A 27,589-nucleotide genomic window follows, 5' to 3' on the forward strand; every position below is an offset into this window, starting at 1 on the left:
TCTTGCAGAATTTTGTCACACACACAGCCTTGCTTTTACAAAGCTGAGATCACAACAGCACCAACTTTTTCCCCCTGTGGCAGTAACACAGTAGTCCAATGAGATCTCAGGATGCTCTGCTCTCTCATGTTAACATCAAGACCATGTGCCAAGGTCTGCTTGTAGAATTGGTTTTATTTCAGTCGTGCAACCAGCTTCCAGCCTTAATAAATTTTACATTTCTGCATTACCCTCACATCAGCTGTGTCTGTCTGAGGATTTTATAGGAACACTCTCCAAACATGAGTCACCCTGCCATTATTCTCAAAAGAGCAAACCCCCATTGGGGTGGGAACAGTCCCTAGCTTAGTTGGATATTTTGTTAAAAAAATAAAAAATTTGAAAAAAAAAGTGAAGGAAGAAAGGTCTAAGCAATGGCTATTAGCCAGGATAGATCCATGGAACCTCAGATATGGAGGCAGGCTACCTTTTACACCAAGTGCTGAGAGGGGCACCAAAAATGGGAGGACTGATGCTTTCATGCCCTACTTGTACGCTTCCTGGAGGTATCTGACTGGCCACTGTTGAAAACCTTTCATCTGATCTAGCAGAGTTCTTATGGAGCTCTACCCATATCCATTAACCACAAAAGCTATACGGAACCTCCATGTTCTGGGGCAGCCTAACCCTGAATATCAGATGCTGGATACAAACAAACAGGAGAAGACTTGCCTTCATGGGTTTCTTCTTCTTCTTCATGGGATGGCTGCTATTGGAATATAGAATTCTCACCCAATTGCAGGGGCATCACTTGGGTTTGTGTCACCCAGTGCGGGAGGCCAACATGTCTTCGCGGAATGGACCTCCTCCCATGCATTGGGCACGGGAATGCCCCAGGCGATGGTGTGGTGATACACCACAGCCCTACCCCTGCTGGTTTTTTGGCTAAAACTTTTCATAGAATAGAGATATTTCAATGTGGTTTGTTTCATTGCATTCTGCATGAAATTATGCATATAGAGGGGCCCTATATTTGCAGATCCCACTTAGCCGCAGATTGGGTCCAGCCCCCCCCCCCAGCGTTCTCACCCCTGCACGCAACCCTTCCAGAGGGGCCACTAAGCTCATCAGAGGCTGAGGATGTCTGTCCCAGCTTCTGATGAACTCAGACTGATCTCTAAAGCGAAAAAAAACACAATTTCCGGTTTCATAGAGAAACTGGAATCAACGTTTTTAATTGTCTTATAAAGCATTGGGAGGCCTGGGGAAGCCCTCCATGGTTTCAGGTATCTATGGTTTCCACTATCTATGGGAGGCTCCAGAACATGATGATGATATTCAAAAATACCAAAATTCTAAAAATTTTTGGCCAGTAGTGGTGTCATCCCCCCCCCCTGCTTATCACCCAGTGTGGCCCACATCCCCTGTACCCTCCTAGTGATGCCACTGTGTAGATGGAACCTTGACCTGATCCAGCAAAGCGATTCTTATGCTGATGCCCCTCTTAGCTCTGGCCTTCTAGTGCCACATGAGAAACCGCCAGTCCTTGGACAGTCATTTGAGACACTATCAGATGTCCATAGTATTTCTATAGTGACAATATTCGGGACTTCATAAGCCCCAGGCAGATTCCTGTCATGAGGAGCTTGCAGTCTACATCAGATTGCAGATAGCTACCAGATAACAAGTCATTGGCTCTTCTGCCTAGTTCTGACTGGTCCAGCTGGTGGTGGCTTTCCCAGTCCTGTTACCTGAGATCCTTTCAACTGGAGCCCTTATTCATGCAAAGCGTAACTTGGGTGGTAATTTGCATGTCACTTCAGATACGCTGCCTTCCTGTGGAATCAGCCACACAGCTGTCAGTAACCAGTCCTACAGTAATCCAGCAAACTAAGCAATTATATTGTGTGTGAACCAGCCCTTATAAATCCGTAGCTAATTATTCAGCTGGATGGATTTCAAATCCCCATTCTGTTAGTCTTAACTGCTTGTTCACTATCTCCCACAATCTTCCTTGCATGTTTTTCTAGTAGCTGCCATCTGCTCCCAACTCCTCTTCATCCCAGACTGTCCGTTTTTCTGCCAGTCATATGAATCGTTCCCTCCTTAACAACAGCTTCATTGATATCATCTTATATGATGCTTTCTCAATTGCAGTTAGAATGTGAATACTCCATGACATCTCAGCAGTCCAGTCAATGCCCCAAGGGAGGATCTCAAAAACAAAAAACCAGTCATTTAATTCGATTATGTATGAGATTCCTTATAGTATTTCTGAGGTCAACATTTCCAGCATGGCTGTCAGTCCTGGGCAAGACCTTGTCAATAACTGAATTTTTTTACTGAATCTCTGGGTGGAGACCTTTGACATGCAAAATCACAATGGTGTGGCATAAGAAGGTTCAGGGGGAAAAAGAGAGAGATGAACAGTACATGCAGATTCCAGATAGGACCCAGGATGGAAATGTTCAACTCTCATCATCTTTCTTTAGCAATTTGCCAGAACACTGGCAATGGACACAGTCTCAGTCTTGAAGGATGGCCCTTCGTTCCTTCAGCTTCCTTTCCAACTCTTCAGTTATACCTACAAGGGGAAAAGGAGCAGGGATGAATATGCTTGTGTGCCAGGATTCTAAAAACAGGGAATGTAAGAACTATGCCATGTAATTTTGCAAGAGTATGAAAATCTGCCAAATGTATTTGAACTTGACTCTTAAAATTTGAAAATGTCCTGCTTGGTATATCCCTCTCTAAAGTTGACTTTCTGGGATTCTTTCCAAAATTGCACTCTTGACATTCTCAAGGGCCCTTTTCTCATTGCTGTGTATATACCAGAGCTGGAACTTAGCAATGAAACAAGTTTAGGGGCTAAACCCCAGGGAGCCCTCACTCAAATTAAACACTGTAGTAGCAAACACCCTGAAATGACCAGATCATGAGAACAGCTCCCTTGAAAATGAAATAAATTCTGACTTTTCCCCACTAGTGTAGCAATGGAGGGGCTGAGAGGGCCAACGGCCTCCAGTGCCATGATGGAGGGGTGACACGCTGCCCCCTGGCCCCCCAATATGGCGGCCACGCTGCCACAGGCACCTGCTGCAGCTGTGCAACCTTGGAGAGCCCTGCAGCTGAGCTCTCAGGCACTGCAGCAGTGCCTACCCTCTTTCCAGTTGGGGGGCTGGACGCACAGAAGTGGAGCTGTGCAAATGCTGCTACAGAGCCAGTTCTGGCAGCAGTGCAGTGCGCGCCCACTATAGGCTACAGCATGGGTGGGGGGAAGTGTGGGGAGGAGGTTCGGAAGCAGGAGGATGAAGCGGGCAGGCGGACGAGTGAAACATGGGGGAGCCAGGGCACCGCAGCAAGTTGTGGCTTTCTCTGAGAAGGAGGAAGGGCAGGCCAGGCAACCAGTAGTCCAGAGATGGAGGCCAAGGCAGAGCAAAGAGCAACATGGGTGGGGGCTCAGAAGCAGTGAGGGTGGGTGCTGGAATCCTAGCCTCACTTTCCTGGTAGTAAGCCCCTTTGACTATTATGGGGCTTACTTCTGAGTAGACATGTAGAGGATTGAGCAGCCAGCCAGTGGTGGCCCTAATCAAAGGGGGGAGGGGGACACCAGCCAACCAACCAACCAACCGGCTAGTGACTGCAGAAGTAAGGGAGGATGCAGGCTAATATGGATGGCGACCCTGACTGGTGCCAACAGCATTATTGGCTCAATTGAAGGGGAAGGGGTTGGGGAGCTACGAGAACCTATCCCCTACCAGCATGACCTCTCGCAGCATCCTCTGATTGGTTGGTGTTGGGGGCAGTGGCGTCACAAGGATTTGCGTCACCCGGTGTGGGAGGCCTGCATATCACCCCATGCAGTGGGCAGGGCAACGCCCCAGGTGGTGGGCGTGGTGATGTACCATTACCCCGCCCCCACTGGTTTTATGGTTGTACCTTTTGTTAGGACACAGATATTTCAATGTGGTCTGCATTAAATTATAAATTGATTGATATATAACGTGATGGGATTATTCCTCCGAATTCTAATTTTAGTGATTTTGAAAACTTGTAGAGTTTCACACACAAACACACACCCGTGTCAACTTACTAACACCTTTTTGCAGCAGTTCTCAAACTTTTAGCTCTGGGACCCGCTTTTTAGAATGACAATCTGTCCAGGACCTGCCAGAAGTGATGTCTTGACTAGAAGTGACATCATCAAGCAAATTAAAATAAAATAAATAATTAAATAAGGGACAGCCAGTCCTGTTCCACCAAGTGAATCTACTCTGAAGTAAGTCCTATTGTGGTCAATGGAGCTTACTCTCAGGAAAGCATGGGTAGAATTGCAGCCTGTGAACTCAACCCTATGCATGACTACTCAGAAGTAAGTCCCATAGTGGTCCATGGAGCTTACTCTGTAGTCTGCCTGCAATAACAACTCGCCCAAAAAGAATCAGTGATATTTTCAGCCTTCCCCAGTGCCCAGTTTAAAGTTCTTCTATTTCAGGCATATCAAGATAAAGACCCACCTGGCTTTACAAGTGCAAAATAGAAAACATTCCCCCTACCAGTTCAAGCCTCTTTTTTGGTCCTTTTTAGTGGGGTGGGGGGAGGCTGCCTTCTGGAGCATTTGTTACACTCCAGCTCCATCGGATCAGGACCATTCTGGTGTCCTCACATTCCCCCTTGCCTGGCCTGACCACCAGCTAAGGCACATCTGCCTACTCACGAGTAAACATGACCATGAGGCTGCTTCGCTTTCCATAGGGCTCAATAGACTCGCAGTTGGAAGGGAGGTACCTCCTTCTTGGCTGTTTTTTGGGGCTGCATTCATTGGATCAGGACCATTCCGACATCCTTGGAGTCCTCTCAGCCTGCCCTATCTGACGGACTAAGTCAAGTTCACCTATTCATGAGTAAACGCGGCCACGTGGCTTCGTTTCCGGCTCAATAGACTTGAAGTTGCGAGGGATGGGAACTCCTTCTCGGGTGTTTTTGGGGGCTGCATTTATTTGATCAGGACCATTCTGGTGTTGTTGGATTCCTCTCAGCATGCCCTTTCCGACGGACTATGGCATGTATGCCTACTCACGAGTAAATGCGCGATACGGCTCACTTTCACTTTCCATAGGGATCCATTTATTTTTTTCCTCCTTTTTGGCAATAACTTTTGAAAGAACGGAGCTATTTCAATTCCATCTTTTGCATTGCATTCTGCTGGACATTCCACATCCAACAGTGTATGGCATGATGGGGTAGCTCTAAAGTCGCAATTTTTGTGTGTCATCCCCCAGGGCATCACCTCCCCTGGCGCATCACCCGGTGCAGCCCGCACCCCCTGCACCCCCCTAGCAATGCCACTGGTTGGGGGATGCTCTGATCTGTTGGAACTGTCTCTGAGCATGTGCAGAGTGCAGCTCCCTTCAGTGACTGTGAACCATTTGGGGCATATGTGGGGTGCAGTGTTCTCGTGCTTAAAGATGCTCAGGCAGCCTGCCTGAGTGTGAGTGCGAAACAGATGGTGATTGTGAAACAGATGGGGGGTCCTGGGAGCATGGAACAGAAACTGTTGGTTTTATGTTTGGAGGGCTGCTATGTGGAGGATAGTTTTGTGCAGGGGGAAATGTGTTGGGGGTTACTCTGGAGGTTACCCTGGTTACTCTACCAGATCTCCTGAAAATTTATGATAAGTTTTCTGGTGAAGACATCTTGAGAGAAATTAGTCAGCTGCATAGTCATCTGAAAGCCACCAAGGTGCTGATCCCGAGAAAGAAAAGGCCTGGACAATACTTCATTTTCTGAAATTTGTAGTTCAATGGGATTTTTGGGATTCTGTGCCAATCCCCGCCTTGTGCTTCACTCTTCACAAACACTATTTGTGTTTCTGTAGCAGCATATGAACAGAACGTTTTGAAATTAAAATTAATAAAAAGTTCTCTTCATATTACTATGACCGAAGATAGACTTACCAACCTATCCATGCTGTCTACAGAGCATAAGTATGCCAGAAACAGAGACTTTCAAAAAGAGATAGACAGATTTGAAGATGCAAAAGTTAGGAAGAGGAGGCTGTAAATGAAGCTGAAAGCAGAGGGGGAAATCTGCTGGGGGCTGCTAATCCTGAGGGTATTTTTGTGGGGAAGGGAAATGTGTTAGGGGCTGCTAATGTGGAAGATGCTATTTATGTGTGTGGGAAAATGTGTTGGGGAATGTTCTGGTGTGCTGGGTAATGGTGAATGCAATAATAAATAGTTATTACAATTATTGTCTTTTTTGAGATGCCAACACTCAATTTTCGTGGATGTCCCCTGGTTCTGGTGTTATGTAAGAGTGTAAAGAGCATCTCTCCATCCCCTGCATAATTTTGTATGTCTCAATCATGTCCCCCCTCAGGCGTCTCTTTTCTAGGCTGAAGAGGCCCAAACGTCATAGCCTTTCCTCATAAGGAAGGTGCCCCAGCCCCGTAATCATCTTAGTCGCTCTCTTTTGCACCTTTTCCATTTCCACTATGACCTTTTTGAGATGCGGCGACCAGAACTGGAAACAATACTCCAGGTGTGGCCTTACCATCGATTTGTACAACGGCATTATAATATTAGTCGTTTTGTTCTCAATACCTTTCCTAATGATCCAAAGCATAGAATTGGCCTTCTTCACTGCCGCCGCACATTGGGTTGAAACTTTCATCGACCTGTCCACCAGCACCCCAAGATCCCTCTCCTGATCTGTCACAGACAGCTCAGAACCCATCAGCCTATTTCTAAAGTTTTAATTTTTTGCCCCAATGTGCATGACTTTACACTTGCTGGTATTGAAGCGCATCTGCCATTTTGTTGCCCATTCTGCCAGTCTGGAGAGATCCTTCTGGAGCTCCTCACTATCACTTCTGGTCTTCACCACTCGGAAAAGTTTGGTGCCGTCCACAAACTTTGCAACCTCACTGCTCAACCCTGTCTCCAGGTCATTTATGAAGAGGTTGAAAAGCACCGGTCCCAGGACAGATCCTTGGGGCACACTGCTTTTCACTTCTCTCCATTGTGAAAATTGCCCATTGACACCCACTCTCTGTTTCCTGGCCTTCAACCAGTTCTCAATCCATGAGAGGACCTGTCCTCTAATTCCCTGACTGTGGAGTTCTTTCAGTAGCCTTTGGTGAGGGACCGTGTCGAACGCCTTCTGAAAGTCCAGATATATAATGTCCATGGGTTCTCCCACATCCACATGCCTACTGACCTTTTCAAAGAATTCTATAAGGTTTGTGAGGCAAGACTTACCCTTACAGAAGCCATGCTGATTCTCCCTCAGCAAGGCCTGCATCTATGTATTTTGAGATCCTATCTTTGATGAGGCATTCCACCATCTTACCCGGTATAGATGTTAGGCTGACTGGCCTACAGTTTCCCGGGTCCCCCCTCTTTCCCTTTTTAAAGATAGGTGTGACATTTGCTATCCTCCAATCTTCTGGCACCGTGGCCGTTTTGAGGGACAAGTTGCATATCTTAGTCAAGAGATCTGCAACTTCATTCTTCAATTCCTTAATAACTCTTGGGTGGATGCCATCAGGGCCCGGTGACTTATTGATCTTTAATTTATCAATGAGGTCTGAAACATCTTCTCTTTTAACCTCTATCTGACTTAACTCCTTGGTCAGGAGGGGCCGTTTGGGCAACAGTATCTGCCCGAGGTCTTCTGCCGTGAAGACAGATGCAAAGAACTCATTTAATTTCTCTGCCATCTCTAAGTCTCCTTTTATCTCCCCTTTCCCTCCCTCACCATCCAGAGGGCCAACCTCTTCTCTTGCGGGTTTCCTGCTTCTAACATATTTGAAGAAGCTTTTATTATTCCCCTTAATGTTGCTGGCCATGCATTCCTCATAGTCTTGCTTGGCCTCCCATATCACCTTCTTACATTTCTTTTGCCACAGTTTATGTTCCTTTTTATTCTCCTCATTAGGGCAAGACTTCCATTTACGGAAGGAAGCTTCCTTGCCCTTCACAGCCTCTCTAACTTGGCTGGTTAGCCATGCGGGCACCCTCCTGGATTTAGTGGAACCCGTCTTTCTTTGTGGTATACACCTCTGCTGTGCCTCTATTACTGTTGTTTTAAGCAGCCTCCATGCACTCTGGAGAGATTGGACTCTTTTTACCCTCCCTTTCAACCTCCTTTTAACCAGCCTCCTCATTTGAGGGAAGTCCGCCCGTCGGAAGTCAAGGGTTTTTGTTAGAGATTTGCCTGGTATTCTTCCCCCAACGTGCATGTCAAAACGGATCACAGCATGATCACTGTTCCCCAATGGCTCAGTAACATTGACATCTCTAACCAGGTCCTGTGTACCACACAATATTAAATCCGGAGTCACCTGCCCTCTGGTGGGCTCCCTGACTAGCTGCTCTAAGCCACAGTCATTTAGCACGTCAAGAAATCCAGTCTCCTTATTGTGACCAGAACACAAATTGACCCAGTCAATATGAGGATAATTGAAGTCCCCCATGATTACAACCCTGTCCCTCCTTGTCACCTCCCTGATCTGTTTCCTCATTTCAAGGTCCCCTTCCGATTTCTGGTCTGGAGGATGATAGCACGCCCCCAGTATTACATCGCTGCACAAGCCTGGTAATTTAACCTACAGAGATTCTACGGTGGAGTCGGACCCACCTTCAATCTCTACTTTGCTGGATTCTATCCCTTCCTTAACATAAACAGCCACCCCACTTCCAACACATCCCTGCCTGTCCCTCCTGTAGAGTTTATAGCCTGGGATTGCAGTATCCCACTGATTATCCACATTCCACCAGGTTTCCGTTATGCCCACTATGTCAATGTTTTCCCTTGTCACCAGACATTCCAGTTCTCCCATCTTTGCTCAGATACTTCGGGCATTCACATAAAAGCATTTGTACATGGAATGCCCCAGGGTGGGCTGCTTATTCGCTCCTTTGTCCCCGCATCCTCTCACTGTGCCAGTCTATCACATCCTATCACGCTACCTTCCCCAATTTCTTCTCCTACTCTGCCTTTGTCTTGTTGTTCTCTAACCTCCCCATCCTCGTCCCATAGGGATGAGGAGTCCCGAACCGGATGCCTCTCAGCTCCTGTCGGCCTTCCCCCAGGGATCAGTTTAAAAGCTGCTCTGCCACCTTTTTAATGTTATGCGCCAGCAGTCTGGTTCCATTCTGGTTCAAGTGGAGCCCGTCCCTCTTGTACAGGCCCCGCTTGTCCCAAAACATTCCCCAGTGCCTAACGAATCTAAACCCCTCCTCCCTACACCACCGTCTCATCCATGCATTGAGACCCCTGATCTCCACCTGCCTAGCTGGCCCTGCGCGTGGAACAGGTAGCACTTCAGAGAACGCTACCCTTGAGGTCCTGGCTTTCAGCTTCCTGCCTAAAAGCCTAAATTTGGCCTCCAGGACCTCCCGGCTACACTTGCCCACGTCGTTGGTGCCAACATGCACCACAACCGCTACCTCTTCCCCAGCACTATCTACCAGCCTGTCTAGACAGGAAGTGATGTCCGCAACCTTCGCACCAGGCAGGCAAGTCACCATGCGGTCCTCGTATCCGTTGCAAACCCCCCTCTCTATGTTTCTAATAATCGAATCCCCCACTACAAGAAGCCCCCAACCCCCCTCCCGCCAAGGAGTATCCTCTTTGCCACAGGATGTGGTGATGGTGACTGGCCTGGACGCCTTTAAAAGGGAGTGGACAAGTTTCTGGAGGAAAAATCCATTACAGGGTACAAGCCATGATGCGTATGTGCAACCTCCTGATTTTAGAAATGGGTTATGTCAGAATGCCAGATGCAAGGGACGGCACCAGGATGCAGGTCTCTTGTTATCTGGTGTGCTCCTTGGGGCATTTGGTGGGCCGCTGTGAGATACAGGAAGCTGGACTAGATGGGCCTATGGCCTGATCCAGTGGGGCTGTTCTTGTGTTCTTATGTTCTTATTGTGATTTTATTATTATTATTTGGTAAGGGGATGACAACATTTTATGGGCCCTGGGTGCCAAATGATCTTTGTATGCCACTGCTTTCCCCATTAATTCCTACTCAGTGTATCAACAATACATAATCTCAACACGATCAGTTTATTTACCTTGTTATCCTCCAATAAGGCTCAGGGCATTGTACAGTAGATAGTTCTTCTGCACCTCATTTTCTCCTCAGAACTACTCTGTGAGGTTGGCTAAACTCAGGGCCAGCTCAGCCATAAGTGGCTTCTTTGAGTGGCAGGCTGGAGGAGGTGGCAAATTGATGAGAAGTGGGTTGTAAATTGATGAGAAGTGTTGTACTTCCCTGGGTACACCACTCACATAGTCACTTCACCAAGTGCTCCAATCCTTCTCCCACTTGCTGAGAGCAAGCAAGAGGAGAATTGGGACAGGGGCAACTCATTGGTCCTCTGGCATCACTGTTGCAAGCCCTCACAGCAGCAGGGGACCACAATGATCCTGCCCTAATTGCTTTCTTGGAAGGGAAAACCGGTTCAACTCTGCCCCCTTCACCTCCTTTTTGCCAAAACAGGCAAGAAGAAGGCAGAGCGACTCCCACCCCCTACTTTCACCTCTGCTGCCCGCTTTAACAGAGCATGCTTTAATGGAGCATGCTGGGAATAGAGTCTTCTTCAACTTGGGCTGTCTGTTTGAAGAAGCAGCCAGGTGGAAACAAGCAGGTTTCAGTGGTAAAGCTAAGGGGCAGGATGCTGAGGGATCACTGCATTGCACTGGTCTCCTCTGGTCCACCCTGTTGCTTCCTTAAACAGGCTGGGCAAGCAGGCTTGGGGCCCAGATTGTTTTAAAATAAGGTCAGGCAGGCAAGGAGGAGGTTGTGGGAGCCATGACATATAGCAGGAAACTAAATACAAATACATGCTGTAGATATACCACAACTTTTATTTGCACTCAATGCACTTCTCCTGCCCACTCCTCCCACATATCCTGACTTACCAGCAGAGGAACTTCGAGGTAACGTCATCACCAAGCGCGATGAGACACTGTCGTTAGTTTTCCGTTGGTTGAGGCTGCTGCTAAAATTCCTGGGGGTCACAACTGCAGGAGCACCTTTAGCGTCTGGGAGGGGGAAAAAGCAAAAAAAATCTTAGGGCGCAATGCTAACCCCTTACGTCAGTGCTTTCCAGCACTGGCATAGTGGTCCCAAAGGGGCATGTACTGCATCCTGCAGTTGGGTGTCACTCATGGAGGCCTCCTCAAAGTAAGGGAATGTTTGTTCCCTTACCTCAAAGCTGCATTGCCCTTATGTAAGTGCTGGAAAGCACTGACATGAGGGGTTAGGATTGTGCCCTTAGTGTTGAAAGCTGCCTTCTGCCAAGTCAGACCCTTGGTTAATCTAACTCAATACTGCCTACCTACACAAACTGGCAGTGGCTTTCCAACAAGAGGTCTGGAGGTGCAAAAGAGGGCAACCACAATGCTCAGATGTTGTACTTTCCTTATGGGGAAAAGTGACGTTTGGAGCATTTTATTTTGGAAAAAAAGCAATTAAAGGGGACATGACTGATAAAATGATGCATGGTATAGAAAGTGCTGATGGCCACCAGCCTGGATGCCTTTGAAATGAGATTGGACAAATGCATGGAGGGCTGGTCACTGCTAGTCTTGATGGCTATGTGCCACCATCAGTTTTCAGCAGCAGTATCATACCACTGAAACCAAGTTACAGAGGAGCAACAGAGGGAGATAGGGATGGCGTCACTCTCCAGTGACGTCACTAGGATTCGCGTCACCCAGTGCGGGAGGCCTGTGCATCACCCCATGTAGTGGGCAGGGCAACACTCCAGGTGGGCATGGTGATGTACCATTGCCCCACCCCCACCGGTTTTTTGGCTGTACCTTTTGTTATAACACAGATATTCCAATGTGGTTTGTTTCATTGCATTCTGCATGAAATTACCCATTGATATATAACATAATAACATATATAATCAAATAAACTCTGATTTTAGTGATTTTGAAAACTTGTAGAGTCTCTCTCTCTCTCTCTCACACACACACACACACACACACACACCCATGTCAACTTACTAACACCTTATTGCAGCAGTTCTCAAACTTTTAGCACTGGGACCCACTTTTTAGAATGACAATCTGTCCAGGACCCATTGGAAGTGATGTCATGGCCAGAAGTGACATCATCAAGCAAATTAAAATAAATAATTATAAATAATTAAATTAAAATAAAATAATTACATAAGGGGGAGCCAGTCCTGTTCCACAAAGTGAATCTACTCTGAAGTAAGTCCTATTGTGGACAATGGAGCTTAAGAAAGTGTGGGTAGGATTGCAGCCTGTGAGCCCAATCCTATGCATGTCTACTCAGAAGTCCCATAGTGGTCAATGGAGCTTGCTCTGTAGTCTGCCTGCAGTTACAACCCCCAAAAAGAATCAGTGAGATTTCCAGCCCTCCCCAGTGCCCAGTTAAAGTTCTTCTATTTCAGGCATATCAAGATAAAGATCCACCTGGCTTTGCAAGTGCAAAATAGAAAACTTCCCCTTACCAGTTCAAGCCACGTTTTTGTCCTTTTTAGTTGGGGGGGGGGAGTGGAGGCTGCCTTCTGGAGCATTTGTTGTGCTCCAGCTCCATGGATCAGGACCATTCTGGTGTCCTTACATTCCCCTTTGCCTGGCCTGACCACGAGCTAAGGCATGTCTGCCTACTCACGAGTAAACGCAATGTGAGGCTGCTTCACTTTCCATAGAGCTCCATAGACTCGCAGCTGGGAGGGGGGACCTCCTACTCCTTGTTTTGGGGGGCTGCATTCATTGGATCAGGACCATTCTGACATCTCAGCCTGCCTTGACTAAGGCGAGTTCGCCTACTTGCAAGTAAATGCAACCACATGGCTTCGTTTGGGCTCAGACTTGCAGCTAGGAGGGGGGAGCTTCTTGGGTGTTTTTGGGGGGGCTGCATTCATTGAATCGGGACCATTCAGGTGTCGTTGGATTCCTCTCAGCCTGCCCTTTCTGACAGACTATGGCAAGTACACCTACTTGCGAGTAAACACGCGCTATGGCTCACTTTCACTTTCCATAGGGCTCCATGCATTTTTTCCTTCTGGTTCTTTGGCCATAACTTTTGAACAAAAGGAGCTATTTCAATTCTGTTTTTTGTATTGCATTCCGCTGGACATTGTGTGTGTATGAGCTATGACAAGGTAGCTCCTAAAGCCGCGAAGTTAGTGCGTCCTCCCCCCAGGGCACGTCACCCCCCGGTGCGTCACCCAGTGCGGCCCGCACCCCCTGCACCTCCCTAGTGACGCCAGTGCCTCTCTCTTCTGCTTGTGGGCTTTCCCAGAAGCAGCAGGTTAATGCTGGACTAGTTAGGCCTTTGGCCTGATCTAGCAAGACTTTCCTTATATGCCAGTTCTGCCTGGAGATGGAACCTGGGACCACCTGCATGCAAAGCAGTTCTCAGACACTGAGCTGCATACCTATTCCTACATAATCAGCTTAGGAGTGGAGGAGTTGAGGTTCCTCCTGCCTAGAGATGGGTTTTGTTCACCCACAGCAACCCTGGGTATATCATGAGCCAGATCTGGCCAGGCACACCATTGCCTACAGAGTTCTTGCCACTCAACATATGAAGCAGCTTTCCACTGTGTTAAGGTGCTTTCCATTGGCTTGTCTCACCAGCACCAGTTGCTTCCACAGACAGTGGCTGTCTAGGATCTAGGGCAGAGAAATGACTTGGCTAGCCCTACTGCTGGAGAACCTGGCTGAGATCTTCTCCACCACTATGGCTCCTCTAGCTAGAAGTCTGAGACCATAGTGGCAGATGCTGCCTTATACAGAGTCAGATCATCATTCCAACTGACTGTCTGCTCCAATTGGCAATAGCTCTTCAGGATATGGCCCAGCCCCACTACCTGAGCACCTTTGTACTGAAGATACTGTGAGATGCACCCTCAAACAGGATGCTCTCCACTACGGGGTTCAGGCCCCTTCTGGCTGGTGCCACCAGCCAGGCCTGGCAGTAGCCCTGCAAATGGAGCTATTTACAAACATAGCCAGCTCCAGAGACTGAGCAAGAAGAGTGAATGGAGATGAACCAATAGTGTGACATCTAGCCTAGTACTTACTACTCAGTTGCCTTTCCCTGGCTCTTTCCCTTTCAATGAGAAATGTAGGGATTGTGCCCATGACTGTCTGCATCCAATGGATACACACTGCCACACTGAACTAAGCCTCCCCCATTAGCATAGTGACTATAGGCACAATCCTATGCATTCTACTCAGAAGTCCCATTGTGTTCAGTGGGGCTTACTCCCAGGAAAGTGTGCATAGGAAAGCAATCTGCTGCACAGGAAGTCCCTGCCTGGTTCAAATGTTGCCTCATCTTTGAGCTCCATAAGTGGCCTTAGGCAAACCACACTCTCTCTCAGCTGTACTCCCTGCATAGCACAGAGATAGTAAGAGTGGCCTCATTTCTGGGCTGTTGAAAAGCCCTTTAAAGCCCAAGATAATCTATTCTATGGCAAGCACTTTGAACACTGGAAAATACCATAAAGATCCGCAATATAAAAATAAACGTAATTTATGTTATTTCTTGGTCTCTGAAAACAATAAAGAGAAGAGGCAAGAAAAAGGAAATAAGACAAGTGACAAATGATGAAAGAGGGAAGACAAAAAGCAGGAAGTCAGGAGACTCACAAATCTATGGAGTCACAATCTCTTAGTTGTTTACAAGGGAGTTAAAGGTGGTTTTGAAGGTACTGTGTGCACGCCTTCTACTTCTGCAACAGGGCCAGCAGGTTTGGCAGGGTTTACTGTATTGTTGCCAAAGTAAATAAATGGATTGAACCCCCCCCCCCAATGCAAAAAGGAATCTTGATGTATAGGGATTCTTTTCTGCAAGCACATTTAGGTCAACACAAACATTGATGGCTCGTGCATGTCAGTGACCTGTCAGGAAACCAAAACGAACCAAAAAAAAAATGAAGAGAAAACTACTGCATCCTGCACACAAACAAAAGTCCAAAAGAAAGGAAAGTGAAAGAATGATGGGTTGCTACTGCATCAGTGCCACCCACAAACCAGTTCAGGCAATTTGGCATTCCAAATGTAGAGAGAATCTGCTCTATAGCCTAAGCCTGCCTTCTTCCTCAGGGTTCAGTACAAGTCCTTCGCTGACTGTTTTCCCCCTTGATAATTTCTAGCCCTAATTTTGTTTGTTACATTTCTATCCTGCCCTTCCTTGATGGCAAACATGGGGGTAGCCCATTGTATCCTCACAACAGCCCTGTAAGGCAGGGATGGGAACTTGAGTCACATGAGTCCAAGTTTAAAAAACACGAGTTTTTTGCTGATTCATGCAGACTTGAGTCACCTGCATCGATGACTAAGGCACTGACTCGAGACTGAGGCCACTGATTCGGCACTGAGGGCGCAATCCTAATCCCTTATGTTAGTGCTTTCCAGCATTGACATAAGGGCAATGCAGCTTAGAGATAAGGGAACAAACATTCCCTTACTTTGAGGAGGCCTCTGTGAGTGACACCCAACTGCAGGATGCAGCACACGTCCCATTGACTGGAAAGCACTGACATAAGGGGTTAGGATTGCGCCCTCAGTCTCCATGCATGCAGAGCCTGTCTGTGTCTGGGTGTGCTTGCTTACTTTTATCATAGCGTGAAAGACTTCGTGGGGCCGTCATTCAGACCAGGCAAGCCGCAGGGAAGTTCTAGCCAGGAAGCAGGGAAGGGTTAATGTTTTGTTCTTGCATCAAGCAGGAGGGGGGAGATGGGAGCCGGCTCTCTGGTTCGTCTCTGAATGAACCGATGGTCATTGGATGAAGGATGTGAGGTCTAATTAGTTTCTTTGAATGAGGTGCGGCAGAAGGAGCAGTCTAAGGGGGTTCTTGCCTTAGAATTGGCTGGACAACCAGGGAAGGTGATAAAGGAGATGGGGAAGCTGGGGGGGGGAGCTGGTTTGCAGCAATCACGCTTTCCAACTGCATGGCTCCTTTGGGCTCCGTTGTTACTTGGGAGGAGGAAGCCTCATTGAATTACTCGTGCAAACGGGACTACTAAATAGAGTTGTAAAGGATTGGGTCATACTGGTACGTCTCCCAGCCGCTGCACGTGAACCTCCTGCCTCTTGCTGCTTCTGTCCCTGCTCTCAGGCAGTCTGTTCGGTCAGGGGAATGTTTGAAGAGAACTCTATCACACACAGAAAGAGAGAGAGAGAGAGAGAGAGAGAGAGAGAGCGCCCAGCAGCAGCTCCGTTTTTCCCCCGCAGTGTCACAGCTGGCTTTTTAAAGGGCAAGACTTGTGACTCAAATTTTTGAGTTGCCAAAATGCTCTGGGCAACTCAGAAAGCCCGCTAGGACTCTTTTTTGACCTGAGTTGCAGGGGGCGGAGACTTGATGGGCTTGACTCACTCATCCCTGCCAGTCAGATTAGGAGACTGCAGTGGGGGCAGCAATGGAGTGCCACTGGAGTCCTGTGACTTATGCTGTGCTACTGGCTGGTGAAATGCCTGTGTGTCAGTCACATTGAGAACCGCTTAGGGTCCAAACCTAAGCTGCCCTAGTGCCGGCGCTGAGCTCCAGAGCCAGCACTGGGTGTTGCAAACATGCTGTAAGGCAAGTCTGTGCCACCCAGAGAGGAGGGGCTGCCTGTGCTTGGCCAGTGCCAGTCAGCCCCGAGTCTCAGTGCCACGTGGAAGGCCAGCCGGTGCTCCTGCAGCGCTGGCCGGTGGTATTTCCAGGGCAGAGCGGAGGCGAGGACTGAGTGGAACAGGGCAGGTGAGGAACTGGCGGAGCCCTGCTCCACTGTATCCTATCCTCCACACTGAGCTGCAAAGCTCTCAAGTCTGCGCTGGCAAAATAGCTGTAGCAGACTTGAGAAGTCCCATTGCAGGGTTTGGGGCTTTCTCTGGAGGAAGGGGACAAAGTCCCCTTCTGCTGAGGACACCTCTGGAGGATCTGGCGGTGCCACAGGATGCACCAGTACCCATTTTGGTGCCGCTGCAACTGGCAGAGCCGTGGGGGAATGGACTGGGTTGTCCCTCCCTATAAAAGCTGCAGTCCTGTATTATTTCTTTCTTCTGCAGTACCAAGGTGCTCATGCTCTTTAGTAGAACTCTGCAAAAAGAAGTCTTTATGTAATTGCATGTATAGCAGTATCAAGATTCTTCTGTTGTGGTCTTTTATCAAAACACAGATGCATGAGTGAAACAAAAAAATCTTCATGCAAATATAAATATGACCACATTAAGACAGATGAAACCTGCCCCTCCCAAATCTGCATATCAGTAATGTAAAGGGGAAAGTGACACCCAATGAACAAGAAGGAGCTGAGAGCAGCAGTGAAACATGCATGCATGCTCTGGTAGAACTAATTTTATCAGAAATTTCCTGATAAAACCAGAGCTCAGGAAGAGTGGGATGCAGGTTAGAACAAACTCATAGAACAATAAGGGAACAGGGAAAATCTGCTCATAATGTGGATGGGCAGCTGAGCTTCACAAACGAGATAATTAATGGTGAAGACAAATGTTCACTTCTGCTGAGAAGGGTGGCAATTTGAAAGTGCCCTGACCGCATTTGATCATTCAACCAAAATGTTCTTTGTCCTCCCTAGAAGGGTGAGCTATGAAGACATCCATTTTATAATTTTTCAAATTAATGCAATGGAGGAAACGGCAGCTGTGCACAGCACCCACCTTCCCCATCCCTAAGCATTTCTGCACTTCAAAAAAAGTCACACCTTCTCATTTTTCTTTTTTTAAGAAAGTGAAGAATAAACATATAAATGCACAGCCTAGAGCAAAATGGTAGAAATCAGCCTGTCTGAACATGGAGGGACGACATGACAACTCATTTCATATTCATCATGCTGGCAGGTATGCACACCAGACAAAGTGTGAAGCAGGAATCACGTAGTGGGGGAGACAGAAAAAAGAAAAGTCTATTTTTAGTGGCATCCATTTAATACTTTCAGATCAGCAGAATAGAACTCTGACATTTTTACAAGGAAATTCACATACAAAAATTTCACTGTGGGTTTTTTTGGCAGGGGAGGGGGAATGCATCTTGCAAATGCATTACTTCTTTTTATTTTCTACTTTGCTCCTGTTTTCCACAAAGAGCACTGTGGGAGGAGGCAACCAGAATGGTGACCTGCAAAGTGCTTTGCACAAGGAAGGTTCTCCCTTTGTGATAGTGACAATCGCTTCATTCAAAACAGCATCACAAAGCCAGATTAGTTTACCTCCAGATGACTTGGTCTGCTTTATCTTAGCAACTTCTAAAAGAAACAAGGCACCAAAGGGAGGGAGAGACCAAAGGGGGCCTTCTGTTAGTCAATAGCCTTTAAAATCTGGAATAAAAACCTTGTAGCTGAGCATGAACTCCTGGTTTCCAAACGCTGGATTCTCAAAGTGTGGGAGGGTGCACTACCCTTGGCTGACATCTAGAACTCAGTGGAGATGTGTTTAAAATTCTCCTTGTTCCAAATGTCCCCTAAATTTTGATGTTCCAAATTGTCTGGCCATGTTTCAGGAGGGGGATCTTGTGCACTGGAAATGTTACATTTTTTTAAATTTCTGCACATGCTCAGTTTCTCATAGCTTTCTGTTCTTTTCAGTTTGTTTCTTCAATGTAACTGTAACTGGCTTCACTGATGCACATGGCAAAACACTGCAAAAAAGTAATAATGGTACGTTTTTGGGTATTGCTGCATCAGAGTTCTTTCTGAACAGTGTGTATCTGCACTTCAGCAAAACACCACAGGAAAAAAATCTCAATGCTTTCACATATCAAAACTGGAGTGAGGGGTTGGCAGTGTTTTATCCATACATGTCAACAACATGTCAACAACATAAGGGGTGAGGGAATGGAAATGAACCAAAAGGATTTAAGGCTGCAACATACTGTATCTGGGCAGGAGGTCTGGTCTAGAGGGTAGAGCCTCCATTTGCCTGAAGATTAACATCCACAAGGTCGCCAGTTCGAGGCCACTGGCACCGTGCGACCTTGAAGCAGCTGGCAAGCTGCAGCTGAGCTGTTCCATCTGCTCGGAGCGTGGGAGGATGGAGGCCAGAATGTTAAACCAGATCGGAGTGTAACACCTTGAATGTAGTGGTTCTTGAAAGAAAGAACCTTCTTTCAATTTGTAAAAATCCCTGCGTGGATTTAATAAGCCTGCCTATGTAAACCGCCTTGAATAAAGTCTTGAATAAAGACCAAGAAAGGCGGTATATAAATACTGTATATTATTATATTATATTATTATTATTATCTGCTACAGTTCCAGAATTAATTTTAGAAATTTCCTGGAATGAAGGACAGAGTGAATCAGTGAAACAATAAAGGAGCAAAATGGGAGTAATCCACTCATCCTTCCCTTCAAGTAGGCAGGAGAGCACACTAGATTGACTCATGCCAGACAAATTCTTCTGTTACAACCCTTCAATGTCCAGTCTCCATAACTCAGGGCACAATCCTAACCAGGTCTGTTCAGTGGGGCTTACTCTCAGGAAAGTGTGGTTAGGATTGCAGCCTCAGTGTTTCCAAGCTCCAGAGAACAGGTACAAGCTTTTTGTCTCATAATTGGCATTTCACTATTCACGAAAGGAAACAAACATTTGGCTTTGAATGTGGAACAGTCAAGCTCAGAGAAGCTTCAGCTTTGTGTGTTAGAGTTCTGCATGGGCCTCCTCACTGGAAGAGCTCATGCAGAGATGCAGCAGGCAGGTCTCTCCATTTTGAGAGCAGGTAACTCTGCTGCATCCAGTGACATACCTAAGGGGGTGCAGGGGGTAGCGGTTTCACTGGGCATCAAGCTTTAGGGGGGCAACAAGCTGAGCTTGACACTAGTGACCAAAATTGTGAAAATCTTGGTATGTATGAACAATACCATCATGTTATATATCATTGGAAAGGTAATTTAATGTTGAATGCAGTGCAACAAACTGCACTGGAATATATGTATTCTATCAAATGTTATGGCCAATTAACCAGAAAATGAAAACACAACTGCCTTGTGGAACAAAAAGTGGATTTCCTTAACTCCAAACTGACCTGTGAGACTGATTGTTCTGAGTGCCAATGAGATGTTATTATGATACAGCATGGAACCAATAACTTTTTATTTATTTAATTAATTTGATTTTGTCATGCAGGGAAGGCTACAAAATCTTTGACCTCAGGTAGCAGATATATGCCTTAGCTATGCTACTGACTGGGGGAGGCAGCAGAGCAAGTGGGTGGTGAGCTGCTGGGGGGAGGAGGTGGGTTCCTCCCAATTTTCACTTTTTAAAAAGCCCGGGCGTGATGTCATTTCTGGTTGTGACATCACTTCCAGGGCAACATTTTGAACTTGGCACCGGCTTACATTAGCTACGCCACTGGCTGCATCCCTGCATTGGGAGGGACTGAGTGTTCCAAGTCACACCCAATGAAGTAGCAGAATGATTCTGCTTACAAAGCTCCTTCACCTTTTTTCCAGACAATGATGAAAAACCTCTCCTGATCCCAGGCAGCATGAAATGGCAGGCATGGGCTTGGACCAGAGAAACCTTGGTTCAAATCACCATAGCCAACAAGGGTGACTTTAGGACAGTCTTCGTCTCTTAGCCTAACCTACTAACAAGGCTGCTGCAAAGATAAACAGGTGGGAGGATGTTGGATGCCACCTGAGTTCCCTGGAAGAAAGATGGCAAAGAAACGCAAGACATCACACAAATACCACTATCCTCAGCTCACCTTCATTCATATATGTCTGGTCTGGTTGATCTTCCTCCTCATACACGTTGTCAGGCTTCACATCCAGTACTGGTACTGGGGGCTTAACCAGTAAGACTGATGGAATAGGAGGAGGGGCTACTGGTGGTCGGCAACTGTGCGGCAGCAAGGGCTTTTCTCCCCCAAGAACACCTGTGACACAGAATGAAGGGCAAGTTGGGGTGAAGAGTTCCTTTGACCTGTTTTACAATGCCTGAGTAAGCTCCAGAACCCACCTCAGCCATGTGAGTGGAAGAGGCCCAGTGTGTGTCCAGAGCCTCCATGTTACAAAGCAATATATCTCCAAAGTTATACCATGCCAAGAGTCTGACAACAGAGGAGGGTTTTTGCCTTTCTGCCCTGGGGGTGGTCTTCCCAGAGGCACTCGTCATTGGTCGCTTGTCATATTCTTAACTACTCGAGCCAGAGCATGTCGACAGGAGCTAATGCACAGTCACTTTAGATTTACCACCAGACATAGTCAAAAACCCCAGAATGTGGTTCTGGGTGCAGAACTGAGGGAGAAAAGGGGAAGCTGGAATGAGTTTACTCTTGTGGGACAACACTCAATGGATTGAAGACCTCTTAATTCTATTAGCTTTTGAACGTATGACTTACAGACAGCAACTATGTAAGCCTTTGGAAGCCTTTTTTGGATATTTATGCGGAGACTGTTTGTTGTTTATAGCAGGGGTGTCCAAAGATTTTGGCAGGAGGGCCACATCATCTCTCTGACACTGTGTCGGGGGCCGAGGAAAAAAAGAACTAATTTACATTTAAAATTTGAATAAATTTACATAAGTTTACATAAATGAATATATTAAAGATGAACATATGAAAGAATGAAGTCTTGCAATAGCTCAAGGCCTATAAAAGGCCTTGCACAAAGCAAGGCCAGCCTTTCCTTTGCAGCTACTGCTGCATCACAGATGTGAAACAGCAAGCAGTGGAGGGAGCCCTCATCCCACAGCTCACACAAGAGGTCAAATAGTTGCCCTCACGCTGAGAGCAGTTGCGTTGGGCCAGTGCGGGCTCCAACAAATCTCCAGAGGGCCAGAGGCTCATTGGAGACTGGGGGCTCCCTGAGGGCCGCATTTGGCCCCAGGGCCAGGGTTTGGGCACCCCTGGTTTATTGCATGGATTGCTTATTTATTAATAGATTAAGAGCCCAATCCTGTGGTCCGCGGTGTGGCTAGGTGCCACGGACCACAGTTATGGCACGTTTGCGGGGCTTACTGCCGGGCTCCTGCTGGAGCTGGCCCAGCGCCGGCCGGCGCTGGGCTGGCGCGCAGTGGGTGCCTGGGTTCCGTGGCTTGGTGGCCTCCTGGAGCGCTGGGCTGTGGAACGGGAGGAAGGGGCGCGGCTGGGAGTATGGGGGAGGTGTTCCAGGAAGTGGGGAGGTGTGCCAGGGGTGTGTCGACAAGAGGTGTGTCGACAGGAGGAAGAGAGGCGGATCCGTGGAGCCGAGCTCCGCAGGATCCAAGGCGCTTGGGTAGGGCTGTGCGCCCTACACGAGCGCCTTTACTTTAGCGCCGACCTTTTGGTTGCCGCTAAAGGGAGTAGCCCCATTGCAGGGCTGCTTCCCTTACTCTGGGGAAGGGGACAAACATCCCTTTCTCCGGAGGAGCCTCCCGCGGTAGCTCCGGAGGAGCTCTGCGGGCAGCTCAGGATTGTGCTGCCGGACACAATCCTAACCAGGTCTACTCAGAAGTAAGTCCTATTGTTCAATGAGACTTACTCACAGGAAAGTGAGGTTAGGATTGCAGCCTAATATACCACTTTTGAGCTCAAATTTATTGCTTTGAAGGGCAAGTTGGGGTGATATATATCAAATATATTTGATATATTTGAAAAATATTTGCAGAGTATACCACAAATTTGAGCTCAAATTTATTGCTTACTACGATTTCTTGTAATTTTAATGTACCTTAATTCAATTTAATGTAATTTAATTGTAATGTAATGTAATTTAATTACCTTAATTTTAAAATAACCTTTCTGCAGCTCAAAGTGGCTTTGTGCAACAAAATGTTATTTAAAATACATCATTTATGTAATTCACATCTGGTTTGTTTCCTTCTTTCTTCTTTTTTACTATTGTTATAATTCACTAATACAGGAGAAAAAATACTCTTGTGAGGCAACTACAGAACAAACAGAGTCACCTTTCTGAGTTGGTGGAAGGATTGCTTGCTTCTGGGGGTGCACTGCAGAGCTCTCTCCACTTTCCTTGTCCAACTCCATGACATCTGCAAAAGAAACAAGATTAAGGGGTGGGGGTGGAGTGGAGAATTACAATCTCTGAAGAGTCTGGGGTGTGGAGGCAAAACAGACCAATTGGATATAACTTGAGGTCCTTAGCGACACATGGGCCCCCATGTGTCAAGCCCCCATACCTCCTCTAAAGAAAAACCTCAAGTTACTCTTCTCATGGCATGTTGACCTCTATGGTCTTTGCATCTTGTGATGTCACTTCCAGCTTTGGGGTTCTGTGACTGTTTCTAGGGCAACTGTCTGTAGTTACAAGTTGTTTGTCCCTCTTGCTCCGCTGGCTCCTTTGGAGAAATTAAAGGAGCAGTGGGGCTCTAATGAGCTGGCAGAGGAAGAGGAACAGACAATTTGTTACTACAGATAATTGCTCTAAAAACAGAGCCACAGAACCCGGAAAAATTTTTCAGCAATTTTCAACAGCTGTGCTCCAAATTCCCATGGCACACCTGCAGACCTTTGGCAGCACACCAGTTGAAAATTGCTGATCTATTGGGAAGCCTCACAACCTCAGGCAACGCAATCCTAACTTGCGCTGGAACAGGCAGGCCAGCTGGCCTGTGCTGTATCCAGCGCATGTTTGAGGCTAGCTGTGGCTCAGCCTGAGGCAAGAGAAATAATTCCTCTTACCCCAGGTAGAGCTGCAGTAGTCCCAATGGGTCTACTAGGATCTGTGCCAGCTAAAGATGTGGTGCAGATCTGAACAGAACTGAGCATCCTGGAGCCACTCCATACTGCCCGGGAACAGAGTCAGGATCTGACATAACTGCCAGGTCCTGGCCTCAGCCCCTGCTCTCGCACAGCCCGCCCCCGGCTGCCCACCAACCACCCTCCCCCCTCCTCGAAATGCCTTGCTCCGCTATGCCTACACATCCCCAGACCCTTGTGGTGGCTGAGTTAGGCTGGCACAGACTCACATGTGTCAGTTGGTGTGGAGACTGGATGCAGCCTCCATGGGCGCACGTCCCTGTGCTGGCCCAGCCAACTTCAGAGGAGGCACAAACATGCTTTATGGTACATTTGTAACATTTACAGGATGGTGCAGGGGACTTGTGCTGGCCGAGCACTCCTTTTGTATTGCACTCTGAGTCAGTCAGAGAGCTTTTTCACAAAGACGCCAAGTTCCACAAAAGCTGCTTCTCTGTTGTGAATCACGATGGTCTGTGAGGCTGCAAAGTGTGTGCATATGAGTGCGTGGGCAGGCAGGATTGACCTATCCATGAGAACAACTAGTTGTCTCAGGTAGCAGACTGGTAGGGGGCGCCCATTCCTGTCTGCCTATTGCTTCCGCTGCTCCTCTGGCCTTCTTCCACTCCCTGAATTGGAAAAGGAAGAAGATACAAAGAGGAAATGCAGAGGGAAGGGGAGTGCTGAGTTAGAACATTGGAGAATGGGAGGAGCAGAGGCCAGAATATCATTGGGTAAGTAGGGGCAGTATTTGGAATGCCACCTCGGGCATCAGGCGTGGGGGGTGCAACACAACATAGGCAGGGCTGATCTCATGGAATTTTCCCATCTCGTCTGCACCCCCTAGTCCCCTGCATGCCCCACATGTTCCCACAGTAACTAGTACTAGACCAAGAAAAGGCACCTTCAAAGTAGTGGCTCTCTTACATTTGACAGGAGAAGAGCAAGATTCCCATTCATCCCGGCATAGCATCCCTCCCAGGGGTTGATTGTGTGACCCTCTGAAACCATATATCAACTTCTTATTCTTTTCCTGCACAAACCACATTGTGACCTTCTGTGTTGAAAAGCAGTATGTATGTAAAATATTCTTGGTGATCATATTTTCCCAGTTGATTTTTCTGATTAGAAAAAAAGTCTCATTGGAATGACTTTCCCACCTAAAACATGACTGGGCAAAGAGGCCCATTGAGAAATCTCTCCGGGAAAATGCTCCATTGCCTCCTCCAGAAGCATTGCCAGCTGTGGGGGAGACCGAGACACAAACCTACCCAAAGTCATTGAGTAGCTCTCATCAAGACACAACGGGATAAGAAGCATCTTGCTGTGGGTTACGAAAAATTCCACCACCTTGTTAAGTGAAGTGCAGCGATACTAAGCAAGGAGAGGGTGGGGGAAAAAAGAGATCAATAAATAATCATGGTGAGAAACTTTCTTCACATTCATTATCTCTGTATTCCTTATAACAGCCCTGCTGAATAGGCTAGCATTGTTGCCCCAATATAGCAGATGGCAGGAATGAGACAAGGCTGGTAGCTTGTGTGAGTTAAGAACATAAGAAGAGCCTTGCTGGATCAGGCCAAGGGCTCATCTAGCCCAGCTTCCTGTATCTCACAGGGGCCCACCAGTTGCCTCAGGGAGCACACAAAACAACAAGATACCTTTATCTTCTTGCCACTCCCTTGTACAGTCAGTCCCCACTACCTGCAGATTTGCTATCTATGGATATGCTTATCCACAGGCAGCAGGACTGACACTTATTCCACCACTGCACCATTCACGGAGTGTTCTTGGCTATCCACAGTCTCTGCTGCCTTCTGAAGATCTCTACTAACTTTCTGAATGCCTCAGAGACCTTCAGAAAGCAGGAGAGCACCAAAATGACACAAGGACACAAATATCCTAGGTGCCATCATAATTCCTGTGGCAAGGAATTCCTTAAGATTAATTACATACTGAGTAAATAAATATTGTATTTCTTTTTTTCTGTTCACAAGTCGAAGCAGGATTCCAACTGCGGGTTTCACATGCTTGGCCACTATGTTTGACCGGAATAGCCAGCTCTACCTCCAAATGTCCAAAAGTCCAAATTAGAAATGCTTCGCGGGTTTTCCATCCCAAGCTCCTGCATGCAAAGTATGCACAATACCACTGATGCAGAGGTGTTCTGATGACTACCTATAACTGCCTTATGCAGGATCAGACCTTCGGTCTTTCCTGAATGCACAGAATGAGCACTATCATTGAGCTATATGACACATCCCCATAATCTGTGCACCTAGGTTTCACTTCACAGCAAGTCAGACTGTTTGTACCATGTTTGTGCTCTAGTATTGTCAAAATTTGCCAGGAGCATCTGTACACAGTCTCTGGCAGACAGAAATCTGTACCAGGTCTGCTACCAGGGATCCTTTACACTGAGAGATGCTGGAGACTGAACCTGGAGCCTTCAACATGCAAAGCATGCCCCAAACCTCTGTCAAAAAAAGGTATGGCTGTAGGCTTTATTTCTGAATATTAGAAGTTGCTGCCTACTGAATCAGATCAATGGTCCATCTAGTTTTGTACTGTCTACTGGCAGCAGTTCTGAGGAGGGTCTTTCCCAGACCTGCTTCCAAATCCTTTTTAACAGGAGGTCCTTTTAACCCAGGACCTCCTACATGCATATGCTTGGGTGCTGAGTTGAATCCCCATCACACAAATTGTCCACAACCATCTTACCGGTTCTTCAACATTAATGACATACTCTCTGCCAACCTGGTTGATTTTATAGTGCTTTATAATTGCAGTTCTGAAATAAAGAATAAAAGAGATTATGACAATGGCCTTCTATGGCAAGATTATGACAAACAGCCTCCCTATTTTAATGCCAGAACCAAATTCTTTCCAGCTCAGATTATCAGTCCCCATGGCAACCTTCAAGGACAAGCTGCAGCCAAAGTTAACCTTTTATTCCCCTCCTGAGAAAAAAAGTAAGCCAAGGCTCAAGGCTTCCATTTAAATCAAGCAAGCCTTTTTAGCAGACCCTCCTGCACCCTCATTCCATTTTACAAATGTCTGGCAGAGGTCTGGTTTTTTTCAACACCTGGACATAATCCTCATTTCCATCTGAAACAAAGTCCAAGGTTACAGTTTAGTGCACCATTGCTTAAGAATAACACACATGGAAAGCAATGTGATCTACTTCTGAGTAAATAGGGTTGCAACTGTGTGTAACTGCACTTGCTCACTCTCATTCCTTATTGCTTGTCTCTCCACTGTGAATTGAATTGCACTCTCCCTGTTATGTGTTATATGTTGTAAGCTATATGTAGAGCCTCTGGCTTAGCACACCAGGCTCCTTAAAGAAGGATTTGATTAATGGTTCTACTGGAATGTTGTTTACAGTGCACTTACTCTGATAGTATTTACAAAAAGATTGTGAAGACCAGAATTTAAAAAGTTAATGAATAAAAACATATGATATGATCTTTTACTATATTTTTAATAAATTAGAGACTGTATAGTTCTTAGGAAACAATTATTGGTAGGTTATTTTTCAGGATCTGGCCTTGGATAAAATCAGACAAAACTATAGTCAGAAATCCTCCTAAGTTTAACCCCCAACTTATCCAAGGGTCATAGAAAATTCCATGATTTCTGGTTCAAAGCCGGACCTCGACTTAACTATGAGATCAACTTGTGCTCTAGTGTCTGCGGTAATTTGGCATGCCACCTCAGAAGAAGTCCTAGGTCAGCCCTGTTTTGGCCAATCACAGGACTCACTGGTTCACCATCCAGTTCCCAAACGTTTTCCCCGCCTTTATTTGTGAATGGAAAGAACATTAGAACAATAACAACAGAACCAAAGAAAAATAAAAGGGAAAAAGGGGGGAATCATACACATATAATATGCATGATATGCATACAGATTACAAAACTAAT

At 46.7% G+C, this 27,589-nt stretch overlaps 1 protein-coding gene across 1 annotated transcript in view; it reads right to left on the reverse strand.

Moving 5' to 3' along the window:
* Positions 1 to 2,504: 2,504 nt before the first annotated feature.
* Positions 2,505 to 27,589, reverse strand: part of STAP2 (signal transducing adaptor family member 2) — a 40,261-nt gene continuing 15,176 nt past the window's right edge. The window contains exons 7-12 of the mRNA XM_066636414.1: positions 26,387 to 26,456; positions 24,937 to 25,039; positions 22,876 to 22,959; positions 20,693 to 20,863; positions 10,915 to 11,037; positions 2,505 to 2,563 (exon numbers count right to left, since the gene is read on the reverse strand). Coding sequence (XP_066492511.1) covers positions 2,505 to 2,563; positions 10,915 to 11,037; positions 20,693 to 20,863; positions 22,876 to 22,959; positions 24,937 to 25,039; positions 26,387 to 26,456 — 610 coding nt within the window. The remainder of the gene's footprint in view (positions 2,564 to 10,914; positions 11,038 to 20,692; positions 20,864 to 22,875; positions 22,960 to 24,936; positions 25,040 to 26,386; positions 26,457 to 27,589) is intronic.

Source organism: Tiliqua scincoides, chromosome 8 (genome assembly GCF_035046505.1).
Source record: "Tiliqua scincoides isolate rTilSci1 chromosome 8, rTilSci1.hap2, whole genome shotgun sequence".
In the NCBI taxonomy this organism is placed as follows: Eukaryota; Metazoa; Chordata; class Lepidosauria; order Squamata; family Scincidae; genus Tiliqua; species Tiliqua scincoides.